The sequence below is a fragment of the Lonchura striata genome, chromosome 1, assembly GCF_050655825.1.
Source record: "Lonchura striata isolate lonStrDom1 chromosome 1, ASM5065582v1, whole genome shotgun sequence".
Lineage (NCBI taxonomy): Eukaryota > Metazoa > Chordata > Aves > Passeriformes > Estrildidae > Lonchura > Lonchura striata.
The window spans coordinates 71,747,660-71,762,360 of record NC_140703.1 but is presented as its reverse complement, the minus strand read 5'-3'; the positions used below and the strand labels follow the sequence as shown (position 1 = coordinate 71,762,360).

General features: G+C 36.0%; 1 protein-coding gene across 3 annotated transcripts in view; it reads left to right on the top strand.

The window, feature by feature from the left end:
• Nucleotides 1–14,701, top strand: part of NUP58 (nucleoporin 58) — a 35,294-nt gene that overhangs the window by 7,677 nt on the left and 12,916 nt on the right. For all 3 annotated transcript variants that reach the window (XM_021530647.3, XM_085580431.1, XM_021530646.3), the window contains exons 5-13: nucleotides 336–470; nucleotides 986–1,096; nucleotides 3,790–3,814; nucleotides 4,269–4,334; nucleotides 5,096–5,270; nucleotides 6,522–6,601; nucleotides 7,219–7,337; nucleotides 9,438–9,520; nucleotides 12,301–12,502. In XM_021530647.3, the coding sequence (XP_021386322.1) occupies nucleotides 336–470; nucleotides 986–1,096; nucleotides 3,790–3,814; nucleotides 4,269–4,334; nucleotides 5,096–5,270; nucleotides 6,522–6,601; nucleotides 7,219–7,337; nucleotides 9,438–9,520; nucleotides 12,301–12,502 (996 nt within the window). The remainder of the gene's footprint in view (nucleotides 1–335; nucleotides 471–985; nucleotides 1,097–3,789; nucleotides 3,815–4,268; nucleotides 4,335–5,095; nucleotides 5,271–6,521; nucleotides 6,602–7,218; nucleotides 7,338–9,437; nucleotides 9,521–12,300; nucleotides 12,503–14,701) is intronic.

The window sequence follows — 14,701 nt, the reverse complement described above, 5'->3', positions numbered from 1 at the left end:
CAGCATTTTAATATAAAAATCAGTGTCACTTACCAATTCAATTATGCTGTAAAATAAATTCTGTCCTAGGTTGTAGAATCTGTAGTGTTCTGGGTGACTGCCAGAATTTTTGTATAGTTGCAGGTAAATAAGGACTAATTAGGGTTATGAGGTTGCAAAGCAAAATAACATGTAATTCAAAGGGCTATGGCTTTGTGTGAAAACTCTGCAGGAAATAAAACCACTTATTGCCCAATTATGATAAAGATGCTGTTCAGGCCTTTCAGTTATTTCAGATTGTCTGTGGATGTATTTGAAGGCAGTGTCTGCATTAATCTGGTTTCCTTTCTCTGCAGGAACTAGTGGCTTTACATTAAATTTGGGTGGCACAACTGCTCCGACTACAACTGCTTCCACAGGCCTTTCCTTAGGAGGAGCCTTAGCAGGCTTAGGAGGTTCACTTTTCCAGAATACAAGCACAGCAGCAACAGGTGAAAGCTATTTTAGATTTTTTTTCTCCTGTCTCAAAACAATGACATTTTACATGTGATTGGACAATGTAAGCTTTAGTCTATAAAAAGTCTTAACACTGTGGAAGAGTAGTTTTTTACAGTGTTACAGTTAAGACCAGTGTTGCTATCTGTAGACAGTAAAAATGAAACTGAAATAATTGGCTTCTTTCTTATTCTTAAATTGATTTTTACTTAACACTTTTTAAAAAATGAAAATAGAAGGAAATCTTTGTCATTCCCATAATTGGCTCAAGGAAATTGATCATATATGGGGAGAGGGCAATGATACGTGACTATCTGCAGAGAAATGGAATGCTCCTTATTTTTGATGAGTATTGGTCTGAATAAAATATTTAACTGTCAGTGTTGTCATCAGTGTCAGTCATGTTGCTGTTACATCACAGCTTCCTTTTTCAGGTCTAAAGGAAGAATTTGCTATGTTGTAGTCTTGATAACACTGCAGAAGGCAAAAATGCTGTTTGGATTTCTTGTAGGACTTGGGCAGAATGCTTTGGGTTTGTCTCTGGGGACAACTGCAGCTCCTTCAACTACTGCCAATGAAGGTCTTGGTGGCATTGATTTTAGCAGTTCTTCAGACAAAAAGAGTAAGTTTGTTTTAAAGCTTTCTCTTTTTTTAAATTGAGAGAATTATCAGAACACTGCAACAAAGACTATTTTATTGGGTTAGGAGTGTGGGAGTAAAGTTGACAACAGTTGATTTCATTCTTAGGTATTGTGCTTGTACGGAAGAACAAGACTGTTTGCAAATGCGGTGTAATACTAAATAATTTTAAAAATTAAGCTTGAGAATCAGGATGTAAATCCTTGAGCTTATTGGGAGTGAAGACTCAGAGCTGCTTGCAGAGATGCAATTCCAAGTTTCTGCTTTGTGTTGGATTTGTCTCTAGAGGGAGGAGCAGAGCTATGTTTAAGCAGTGTGTTGCAAGTACGAAGAGCACTGATTTGAAACTAATGTTGCTCATCTGTAACAGATCTTAAACTTGTTTTTTTCTTTTGAAAGCCTGCACAACTAAAGGTGTCCTAACTATAGATGTTACTCTTCAAAACTGTTTCTGGTGGTGTGTAGTTATATATAATATGTTCTGTCCAGTTGTTAAAAACAGTCATAAAAACTTTATTTCTGTGATAGCTTTAAAGTACTTAAGTAAGGGAATGTTGAGTATTGACATACAGACGCCTTTTAATTTGCCTTGCTTTTACTGGGGAATCTGTTAATTTAATCTCTTTATTTCATTCAGGACTGAAATTTTCAATTAGGTATGCCAATAGCTGAAAGAGAAGAAAATATATAAGCTCCATGATGCCAGGTTTAGAGAGTAGCATAATTTGTGGAGAGAGTTTGTTCTTGTAAAAGAGAGTAAAGACATATCGGCTGTCAAAAGTGGAGTGCTCTGGATGATGTTGATTGTTTTTGGAATTTATTACTGAAACTTGGGTAATGAAAAGGCTCTGACACTTAGGGGATTTCCATTACTATAATATTAGGATATTACAACACTTCCGTAACATACAAGTGTCATAAAATAAGGATCAGAGAACCACAGAGTCAAAACAGACTTTGGCAGTAGTGTGTTTAGTTCATGTCTCAGGGTGGAAACTTAAATGAGTAACATTAATACCCTGTATATTGTATAGTGGAACTGGGTGAGTTGGACTGTTGCTGTCAGGATGAGCAGAGATCCCTTAGCAAAGCAGTGGGAGATGTCAAAGGAGACTTTTTTGAGATTTTGATTCAGAAATGTTTCCCTTAATGGCTGGTGCTGGCTTAAGCAGCCCTCATAAGCATCCCCGCCTGTCTGCTGCTACTTAGTGCTGTCAGTTCAGTTGTTTGTCTTACTATATAGGAACTGCATTAAGGTTTGAGAGTGGTGGCTCCATGGTTTTGAGGGTTTTATTTTCCTTTTTCTCATGAAGAAGAGGAAGGAAGTGATATGCCTATGAAAGAAATTGCCCTAGGAATCCCAGGACAAATAGGTAGTAGCCTGTGTTCTCTTGTGGAACTGGTAATAAAAGTTTTTGCTTCTGACCATGTAGTATTTCTTTAAAATATGGCTGCAGGGAATAAAAACCTGTTCTAATACATATTATCTTCTTGTATTGCTAAGAGAATGTTAAAAAATGTAAAATCTGAAGCACTCACTTGCCTGGAAAGTAGCAAAATCTGATGTCAAATATGTGTCTTGTAAGTATTGTTATGACATACAGCAACAGCTTCAACAAAAAGAAGTGTCTGGAGCACAAAAGAAAAGTGTGCATAGTTTTCTGCCTACTTTTTAGATTATCAGCAGAGAACATCCTAAATTCTGGTGTTTGTCCTTCATGCTTTTTTCTGCCTAATTTTGTGTAGCTTTTTCCCCTGTCAGTAGAAGGCATAGGGAATGGTTGTGAGTGCAGTCTGTCTAAAGTACTGGGTAATAGTCTGCCAACAGTTTAAATAGATGTTGCTTCTAAAAGTAGTAGCTTCTGCTGGCAGGAGCACTGACTTGTGCAGCTTCAAATGCCTGTGCTACTAGCATTAACTGTGTAGTTGCTTTCTGCCTTTGTGGCACTGGCAGGATGTGAATTATATTCAGCTGAAGAAGGTGAAGCCTTTTTCTTGGGCTGAGTGAGTGTTCCTCCTCGCAGACTGCTGTGGGATGGAATACAGTTACGGCTACAGCCATAACTAGAAATAGTTATGCCCTGTGTTATGCTTGGTGCTGTTTTCAGGTCTGTTCTGTCACTCAGAGGTATTTGGCATCTTGATCCACAGATGTGCAGTTTAGAGTGTGTAGGTGGCAGGAAATCAGTAACATTTTCAGTTCTGTAAAATCTCACTCACTTCTGGACTTAATGCAATAGCAGAATTCTTTGAGGAATCTCAGTGGGCAAATGTTTATTGCCTTCATATCTGCGAGGAGACCGCTGAATTTAAGCACTTGAATATTTTGTGGGTGCAGGTCAAAGTGAGTTGAGGTTGCATAAACAGAAACAGATTTCTTGTGCAACTGCAGCTGTTCATGCATTTGTAGTAACTTGTATAGTGACACAAGAGGTTGTTACTCCTAGTGCCAGGGAGTTAGCACCTCAACTGTTGAACCATTGTTCCTGAAAATATAATTACTTCTGAAGGGGTTGTAAATTAAAACCTACTTTCTCTTACAGCTAGCCTAGTCTGTTCCACTTATCTTGAGAAATCAAGTAGATTGTAGTTATTAGTTTTTCCTTAAAATCTCATTGAGATTGTTTTGTTTTTTCTTCAAAGCTTTATTTATGACTTACAGTTTTTATCTTCTAGGTGACAAAACAGGAACAAGACCAGAGTAAGTGTCAGATTTTCTTTGTATTCCATGTTGTAATAGAAAATGGCTAAACAAATATTTTCACTTTTTTGCTGATCTGATATTGAAAAAAGATCTGCATAACCAACATTTGCCATATAAATAATTTAGTAATGCTTAGTCATGATTTTAAGCACTGCAATTCTTCCTTCAAATGCAATACCTACAACTTATCTGGCATCTGCTATAGATTGATCATCTGATCTGAAAAGTGGTTTCTGCAAACTTGTACAGTGCTTACAACCCAGGCTTGAACCCTGGTATAGGATCTGTGTGCATTCATCCAAGTCACTCCTAGTTGCAACATTCATGCAATGGGTGCAAAACTGTGTAATCACTCACCGGGCTGTTTTAGTGATATTAACTAAATTAATTAGACATGCAAAAATGTTTGGTACTATTGAAAGACAACCTAAACATTTATTGTCTCTTGTAGAGATAGCAAAGCACTGAAGGATGAAAATCTACCTCCAGTAATATGTCAAGATGTAGAAAATCTACAGTGAGTAGTGATTTTTATTTATGATAGTTGTTTAGCTAAAGCACTGTATACTGTTGATGCTCTGTGACAAGAACATGTTCCTGCAGGCTGGATGAAGGGTAAGTTATTAGCCCAGTGCCTGTCAGCTTTGGGAACAGAATGGATGAATAGTTTTAGGAGCTGAAGTCTTAGTATGGTTTTTTTTTTTGTGTCACTTTTTCACTTATTTATGCAAATGGGTCTGCCCAACAATAAGTTCTTACCCATCTCTCGAAGTATTAAGCCTGTTGCACATGCATAATTAGTATTGAACCTTATATCCGTATTGCATATGCATCATGGATCTTCTATGGAATAGAGAATTATAAAAGTCTTCCCTTGGGCAGGAAGGAAATGGTTTGTAGACTGGACTGCATTGTATTTGTGAGTTCAGAGTGGTAATTACTTTTACACAGATGCTTATGCATTACTGTATATATAAAATGTTCTATATACCTTAGTTTTTCAGGGGTCAGCATAACATTTTTAAACACTTGCTGTTTAAAGTTGATGAGTTTGGGGAAGGGGGATTGCTTTTGGTTTGGTTTGGTTGTTTACAGTATTAGCATCTGTGGAGTTAAGATAGTACTATGATATACAATAATTCTACTGTTCAGTAGTTGGTTTTGGAAAAATAAATTCAATAGCTGTTTAAATAAATGTGACCAAGAGGTAAACATGTGGGTACTTCAGGTTCATTATATTGTTTCTTTTCTCCTCACCCCATTTTTTTACCTCCCCAGGAAATTTGTGAAAGAACAAAAACAAGTTCAGGAAGAAATTAGTAGAATGTCCTCTAAAGCGATGCTTAAAGTACAAGAAGACATTAAAGCTTTGAAACAGCTTCTCTCTGTAGTTGCCAGTGGATTACAGAGAAACATTCTTAATATTGACAAGCTGAAAGTAGAAACTGCACAGGTATAATTGAATATAAACTTTGTTATGTAGAGTTTGTATGCTGATTATTTCACATAGGATAGCTTGCCTTTTTTATAAGTGAAGTTAACATGTGTCCCAACTAGACAGTTGTGAACAGAATGAAAAATTGAATCACTTCTGATCTCTTCGAAGTTGCTGGGGGAAACTGAAATCTGTGCTGTCAGTATTTTCAGATAAGTACAACAGCAGCAAAATTACTTCTATTCAGGAAAGCATTCCTGTATAGCAAAGGCAATAGAAGTGTGTGTCCACTTCAGTTCTGTTTCAGTGATATATTCAGCTGCTAGTGAAGACCAATTTGTAACAACTTGATTGACTGGAGCAGCAAAAATACGAAGGCATGTTCCTCTGATGGCTTTGGAGGAGGAAAATACCAAATTACCCCATAATGTTTCAGGGACCAAAATTTCTTGATTAGCACTAGTGTTTATTCAGGGAACTTGAGTCACATCTCTGTCCACCAGTCTGTGTCTGAACTGTGCAGACAGTTTGAACTCAAGTTTTGATGCAAATGCTTTTCAAGTTGTGTACCAGGTTTTATTTCATCTAGCATGCCAGAGCTGCTTGCTATATAAATAAGTGATAATTTATTCTCAAATCAAAAATTTTATGTTCTGTATTTTACTCTATATTTGCACCTTTTCTGTGAAAACAAAAGCTTGTTAACAATATTTTTATATTTCTGTACATCATGCAGTTGAGAAATTCTTAATGGTAAAATTATTAGGAAATATTAAGCAGAAGTGTATGCTGTAATTATCATGTATAATAAGATGATTTCTATAGAGAGGCATTTTTCTAAAATAGTTTATATATTTTAAAAAGTCACAGTAATACTTTTTTCTATTTTTTCTCTTTTAGGTGTGTTACTTCCTAGTACTTAACTATTGCTTTTTTCCCCTCTACCCCTCAATAATTATGATACTACTGAAGTACAACAGAAAAATTGTCTCTGATAGTTTAGTGGATTATTTTCTCAACTTCTGAGCATCTAATATACTTTCAGTATGTGCTATCTTTTGTTCAATCCCCAAACTTCTGTTGGCATTTGCAGTTCTCCAACTTTCTGATAGTTAGTTATTTGGATAAATTCTGATCAAATTTTATCACAGTTTTAAATATGTGAAGAAAGTATTTTATGTGAGTGAAGAATAGAATCCTAGAATTTTTACTTTTGAACACTTTGTGCAGGACCTTATATTTTATTAATTTTTCTCTTTCTTTATTTAGGAGCTAAAGAATGCAGAAATAGCATTGCGAACACAGAAAACTCCTCCTGGTCTTCAGCATGAAAATACAGCCCCAGCAGAGTAAGTTACTATTACTCATAGAAAATAGTCAATAATGCAACTTTGAGAAGAGGAAAATTGCAGCCTTTCAGTATTTAACAGGGCCTTGTACAAAAGGCAGGGACAGAGTTTTTAGGAGGGCCTATTTATGCTGAGGGTGATGATTTTAAACTGAAGAGGGTGGATTGAAGGAAGAAACTTTTTTAATGAGTGAAAAAAGTAGAAAAAGTTGCCCAGTGACATGTTGGATGGCCTGTCACTGAAAATATTTAAGATCAGGATGTCTCTGCTTACCGAAGGGGATTTGGAAGAGACTTTTCAAGGTCATCTAGTCCAACCCTGCTGTTTGAAGATTCTATGAACTTCATAATACGATTTTATTCCCAGCTTCTTGTAATATTTCTATGGAGTGCTTCATAGCTTCATGGTGTTTTAATTTCTTCACTTAAATTACCTTTGTCTTTGACATGAAAGATAGTCTTCACTCTTGTTCTGGTTGTAGAGTGACATCAAGAATGTCATACAACCTAACTGTGCAATTAATTGAATGAAAATTGGCAGTTAATAGAGATCAGGTAAAAAAATTCAGACAAATTAGTAAAGTTTTATCATACAATTTCACTGTATTACTCATCTAGCTACTTCAGAATCTTGGTCGAACAGTTTGAAGTACAGCTGCAGCAGTACAGGCAACAAATTGAAGAACTGGAAAACCATCTTGCCACTCAAGCAAATAATTCACACATAACTCCACAAGGTAAATATTTCAGTTCTAATCTTTTGTACATGAAGAATTTAGCAAACTTGTAACAAAAACTTAGTATTAATCTTTCCCCTCTTTCGTTGTTGTTGGGTTTTTCATTTAATGTACTGAACAAATAAATGTTCAGATTAATTCTGTAGTTGTTCAATGTAAAGATTTGGAATTAAAAGTTCTATTCATAAGGGTTCTTGAGCTGTTTAACATGGATCCATTTCCTGAGTTGTGATTTTTAAGCCTGGTCTGTTTTTACATCTGCATCTCCCTCCTTTCAGCATCTAACTGATGTCTGGCACCTTCTGTCTTGCACTGGACCTTCTGGCCAGACAAATGTGGGTGCCTGCTCTGTCAGCACCAGATCAAAATGAGAATTTCGCCTTCACCTTGGAGCCTGTTGGTATTGCTTTCAGCTCTGACCATCTGAGAACATTTTGTCTTGTTTGCTGCCACATAATTCAATCTTGAGAAAATCTCTCTGGTCAAAGAATGCTGACCTCTGGACAGCAGTCTTCTGGTTGTTTACCATTCCTGTGGTCATAGAGTGCTTTATCTTCTGGGCCATTTTAGGTATGGGTCCTGCAATAAACAGTGATTCCAAGTGCTTGTCTTTTTGTGCTAAATGGTACTTGAACATCTTGCCATCACCAGATGGTGCACAAACTTTATATGGACTTTATATGTCAAAAAGCAAGAGGACTGTCTAGATCTAGCTTCCATAGCAAAAGATCTGCTGAATCTTGAGGGTCCTTGATCTTTGTGTGACCTTCTTGTCTGTCAAGAATATGAGAAGGATGCTTTCAGAGATTGTCTTAAGGTTTTCAGCAGTTTCTGCTATAATCAAAATGTTCCTTGCTTGTGTAGGCAAGGTTCAATCTGTTGTGCCAGTTTGAGCACATTGTCAGCAATATCTGGTGATCTAGTCAACACTCTATTGCATATGTCCGTAGCCTTTACCGTACAGAAGAAAACTTCCATTGCCATGCAGGTTTCCATGACGCTGAATGTCCTGAAAATTTTGAAATAGCTAGTAGTCAGTATCAATAAATTGCCTTCAGACTAATTGGAAACTTGTGACCAGTCTTCCTAGATACTGCTGCCTCCACAACCCTGTGGGCTGGCATGAATTGATTCTACAGCTTTCTTGTTCTTCAAGGCTAAAATTCCTCTATGAAGAGGCAGACATTTTCAGTTTGAGAATCATTGCTAGATGTATGCAACTTCAAGAACTTGATAGCTACTATGTGCATTTCAGTGTACATATATCTATATATATTTGCATTCAGGCTATGTGCATCATTCAGAGGACAGACAGAAGCTGATCTTTTCACAATTAAAGAACCACTTCAGTATTTTTCTGTCCTCCACTTTGGTACATTTTTTCAGTGCTTCTATGAGAAGAGCACTTTTTTGTGAGCAGATACCTCATTCTGCCAAAATCTTTTGAGATTTTCCCTTTGGTGCTAGGGGCTGCCTTAGTGTTGGGTCAAAGCCATGAAAGTACTTTGTGTGGGAAATAGGATATCCTAAATAAAAGGCAAGAAGCTCCCTCTTGTGTGTTTCTGATTATGATATGCTTGTGGGTAGAGCCAGATTAAGAGATCCTGTGATTCTTATTAGTTATGTCTTTATAAAGTAAATAAAGCTTCCATTCTACTATTTCTGACAAAATCAACTGAACTCTTTAACTATGTTTTAAGTCAAAGAGTGGAAAATATATACAAATGAAAGCAAATATGATTTAACTCTATCTAGGTGAAAGCCAGTGAGATAAAAAATGTTCCTATGTAATTAGGTTGAAATTGGTTTAAATATTACTTTTTGGTTTTTCTAAATAATGGAATCATAGGAAGCTTTTTACCATATCTATAAAAATAAATCTGAGAAAACAGTAACTTTCAAAATAAAGTTGGAAGCCCTGTCAAAAAGAACTCCTTGTATAATTTGTGGTACCTAATTTCTGGGTCAAATCTTGTATTTTATGCAATTGTTTTTGTGTTTTGTGTGCTGTATGGGTTTTAGGTGAGCTTCTTTGGTATAAACACTAAATGTTCTGATAATGAGATTGTTACTTACCAGTATTTTATATGCATCTTACAGATTTGTCTATGGCTATGCAGAAAATCTATCAAACATTCGTAGCTTTAGCTGCGCAACTTCAGTCAATACATGAAAATGTAAAGGTATGTTTTGATGTGTTCTGTGTATTTCCTGTATTAGTGTAAAGATTTTCAGGTGGTTTTGTTTTGAGTTGGTTGGTTTGTTTGGTGGTTTTGGTTTTGGGGTTGTTTTTGTCCTTCTGTTAAATTGAGTGCTTTTAAAAATTTTCAAACTGTCCTGGAGAAGTGCTTTGATTAAAAAAGTAGCTTTTGTTCAACTGAAGTTGTATTTAAAGTATTTAATAATAAGGATGACAGCAACTGACAACAATCATTTTGAGTTACAAAATGTTTTTCATTCTAGCTCCTTTCCTTTTAATTGGTGATCAGTTTTTAAAATGTCTGTTTTCAAGCTCATGCTTGTATATTTTTATTTTTGACCAATGACCTTGTGATCTCAGGTGAAGATTATCTAAATCTGCTCTTGCTCAAATAGATAACAGGAGAAAAAAAGTGAGTTGCCATATGTAAGATTTTTCAGCATATCAAAGAATGTTGGTTAAAGTTGTGTTCTGTTAGTTTCTTCTTTTTAAACCTCACTTCCATGGTAAGTAGTATTTGTAGAAATAAAAAGACAAGACTATGTATGAAAGTTTAGGTATCAAAGGTCCTAATTAGGCCTGTTTTTTCCATCACAGACTATGGCTCATTGCATTTTCCAATTTGCAGTTCTGGATATGTTGAGAAAATGTCACTGTCCTCCAATCCTTTAAATCAAGATTTTTCTTGAAAGCATTAGAATCCTTTTTGGCTACAAAAAAACCCAAACTAAAACAAACTAACTTGAAGAAGAGTATAAGTGTTTGAAATAGTTTCTGCTAAGTGACTTCCTTAATGGAAATAACTCTGTTAAAACTTCTGCTATTTTCCTTCTCTGAGCTTCTTCATAGCATTGCTAGTTCTCTAAACATCTGAAACTTTTTACTTTTTCTGAATAAAAGTCAGGAATACTGAGGATCTTACATGATCTTGATTCCTTGTATTGCTTCTGTCAGCATAGATGGTTTACAAATACCTGTTGTCAGATATTTGTGCTGCTCTTAGTTAATTCAGTTTTGCTGACGGGTGTAGAATGCATCAGCTCCTCCATATTTTCAGCAGAATTACGCAAAAGGTTTCCCAAATGTTTTCAGGGCTCATGGCTTCTGAAATCAGAGTGTAGCCTGAGTGCAGTTGTCTTTGTGATGATACATTTTTGTTGTTCTTAAGTATGAACACCTAGATTAGTGTGCAGATATGAGCCATGGTATCTTCAGTACCTTGTCAGTGTGACTGAACGGGAAAGACCTTTCTTCAGTTTAGAGTAGACTTCTATTGCCCGAAATTAAGGGAGTGGTTTGTGGATATTTCTTCTTGGAAATTTTTTTGAGATTTAATCTAGTGGGTGAATATGGGTGCTGATATTTTGGAGAGCTTCAAAAAACAGCAAGATGTGTACTGCTTAAATGAATCTTAATTATAACTATCTGTTTTAGTTTATCAACTACAAGATGCCAGAAGGGGAGAGCAGTTTTGAAACTGGTCTCTGCCTAATCTAGTGGTTGTGATATGGTTTGTGGAAAGCAGAGCTGTGATCACAGTTCATTTTTTTGCCTGATGAAAAGTAAGTGTGCTTGGGCACAATTTGAGTAGGTAATAAATCATTCAGGATAGCATAGCCTAAAGAACTGCTTTATGATTTCCAAGGCTTTTGTCAACTCTAAGGGCAGTCACTATGGCATTGTATTAAATCCCATCAGAAGTCTACAATTGCCTTTTCTGCCCAAAGACAGCAGTTCTGATGTGATAATGAGGGCATTCTTTGTGTGGTTCCTGCTGTTGCTGGTAGATCTGGAATTACAACTGTTCAAATCCTGAGTCAGAATTTTTGGACTGTAAACTCCTCTTTGGGGAAACAAGCAATATGCTTAGCCAGGAACATAGTATGCCTTCCATAAACTGGAAACTGTTGTCCTTTAATAAATCTATTTCACGTAAAGATTTCCTGTTATAAGATGGAAATCATTATTAGTTATTTAGTTAAAGCTTTTTATTTAATTTTTGTTAGGCAAGATATCTGTAGACTCCTCATCTGTGACAGATAGAAATTGTTCATGATGAACAAGCCAAGCTGGGCTATTGCCACACAAAGTGGTGGAGTTTTTAGGGGGGAAAAGGGCAGAGGCAAGGGAAGGTGTGGCATCGTAACACCTATTACCCTAAGGCAGAATGATCTGTTGCATTTGGACTGTGTTACATTGCTAATGAAATGTATCAGAAACAAGAGTGAATTCTAAAATTTTGGTAGCTTCTTTAGCTTTGTGTACGAAGAAATGCAAGAGTGAAAGGAAGGAAAGAAACACAAGTGAAGGTGATAGGGGAGCAAGAGCAGACTCCATTGTGAAAAGGTAGCACTGAAGAAAAGTGTGTTATTTTGTAAGCTAGTAATGTGGCTTTATTTTTCCTCTTGGGTCAGCTAAGTACAGTGATACAAATTGAACTGTGATTTGCTCCAACATTGAAAATCTTAGGCTGACATACTGAATGGTATCCATTATCTTCAATGGTTTTGCAGCATTTAAGTATGGAATCTGTTCTGGCTGTAGCTGTTGCAAACTAGCTCTTTCTATCTCATAGCCTGACAAGTTTTTTGGGGTTATGGAGGGAACTTCTCATTTGTTTTGGTGGCGGTGTTTGTTTTGGTTTTTTGTGGTTTTGTTTTTGTTTTTTTTGTGAAATGTTATTTATAACTCAGTGTCTCTTTCCTTACTAAGAGTTTATGTCTGATGCATGGAACTAAAATGACTTCCTTCCATCCCCTTCAGATGCTCAAAGACCAATACCTTGGCTACAGGAAAAGCTTTCTGGGAGATGCCATGGATGTGTTTGAGGCAAGACGAACAGAAGCTAAGAAGTGGCAAAGCGCACCACGCATTACCACTGGACCGACCCCTTTCAGCAACATACCAAATGCAGCAGCCGTTGCAATGGCTGCAACACTTACTCAGCAGCAACAGCCTGCTACAGGTCTGAGTGCATTCAAGTTATAGATTATTAGTGTTACGACAATAGTAAATTTGTGTCACATTTTCTATGAGGTCTTCCTTTGTGTTAGACTAAAAATCTAAACGTTGTGATGAGCAAAGTTACTGATACCTAGCCAATAGAAAAATGCAGGGTAGACTTAGCAATAATTATACAACAGATACTTAATCTTGTGAATTTACTTGTATTAGTGATACTTACTGTATTGTTCTAACTTACCCCTTGGAATGTGAGTCTTCACTCTTAAGAACATCTCTGAATACACGTAGTATAGCCTCTTTCCAGAAATGGTATCATTACAGTAAATTATTTTAAATTGGAGAGGAGAGAATATCTAAATACATACTATCTTTTCTTTATGTAAAATGAATAATGCATTTTTATATAGCACTTTGGAACTGTAAAATGAAAAATGCTGTACAACAGGAAGGATAGTGAAGCAAATCTCTGTAGAATAGGCAGTCAAATGCCTGGCTTATTTTGTAGCAAACTCTTTTGTCAGTATGATGTTGGAGCATTTTGCTGGCCATTCTACTATTGTGAATAATTAGTAGAGAAAGTAGAGTGAGCCCCTGGTTCTTCCTGTGTATGTGAGTAAGAGGAAGACTAAAATAGAGGAAATGCGTGACCCACTGCAAATAAAGAACAAATAGATATGGCAAAGGAAATAGTTTAAGGCACCTTAATTGACGTTGTTATATTAACCAACACTCTCCGAGAGGGATTTCAGAATACCTACAACTGAACTTGTATGTCATCAGGAAACAGAAATAAGGTTACTTCCATTTAATTTTACTTGAACGGGGGTATCTTATCTATCAACAAATTATGAAAAGTATCAGTAGCTTCAGTCTACCTTTAATTTTCTAAAATGTTATTCACATAGGTGTACTGAAAGTGATAGTGCTTTCTCTGGTCTTGTAACAGCACTGATACTTTGAATTATGCTAATTAGAGTCATATGCAACAACCATGTTAAGTTTCACACATTACTACTCTGTCCTTGCCTTTTCATAAGAGAAATACAATATGATTCCAGCCCTCACCCTTCTAAGCAGCAGGGAGATGGGTTTAAATTATAAGTATGCCAAACTACTTTGAACAAAACCCAAAATCTTTGTGAAATACTACTTTTCAGAATTTCAGTATAGACAACACTCTTTCTGTTGTTGCTATGTTAATCCATTGAAATTTTGTTGAAGTGGTATCTTCAAAAGAGTTTGGTTTTAAACATTAACATGAGTTAATGTTACACTTCAGAGGTTTTAGTACAGATAGTAGTATTGCTGCACAGTGCTTGTGCAGCTTGATATTGCCAAAGTAATGTACTCTTCATCTTTTTCCTTACCTTATATTTGTTTTTTTAAAGATTCTCCATGGTCATTACAGGATTAGTAGTTTATGAAGTTCATACACTTGGAATTTCACATTTAAAATCATTCCTGAATTTTTATGAATTGAAATGAGGGATTTGAAGTTCCTGAACTTCCTAGTCAACATTCAAGCGAACTGCTAATAACTTCAGTAAACTTATGCCACTTATGGCATGACTTTATGAATATTCCCTTAGTAATAGGAATGAAGAGAGGAGGGAAAAAAAAAAAAAACAAATGGCAGAATTGGCCTGTACCAACTTAACTGAGGTAACGTGACTCTATACCTTGACATATTTTGTAACATTTTATAGTGAAAGGAACAAAAGGGTGTGTGTGAAGGTTGGTTTCTGGTTTGTCTCTTTTCTTTCATGGTTGTTTTGACAGAGTATTTCAAAACCCAAAATTATGCCAACTACAAGTGTAAGGCAGATAGAAAAAGCCATTAACCTTATATCAAACATGCCAACAGAAGTAGGCAACAATATTTTACTACTTACTCAGTTGGAATACTTTTACCCTCTGCAACTCACTGGAGGACCTGAAGAAATAGAAATAGATTGATGTTCTGAGTGGCACTTTAAGAATACTTAAAATTCTTTAGGGTTAGATGAAAGAAAAAGGTACTTGGAGTTCTCTCTAGATCAAAAGTAGATTTAGTCAGGCCTAAACTATTTCAAAGATACCTTGAAGTCCTAAAAGCTTGTTAGATATAAACATTTCAAAGCTTTCCTAAATGACTCATTTCAGCGCTTGACTTTTTTCTAGTTTCAAATTAAGGCTGCACCCTCTTGTTTTGGAGAAAGAA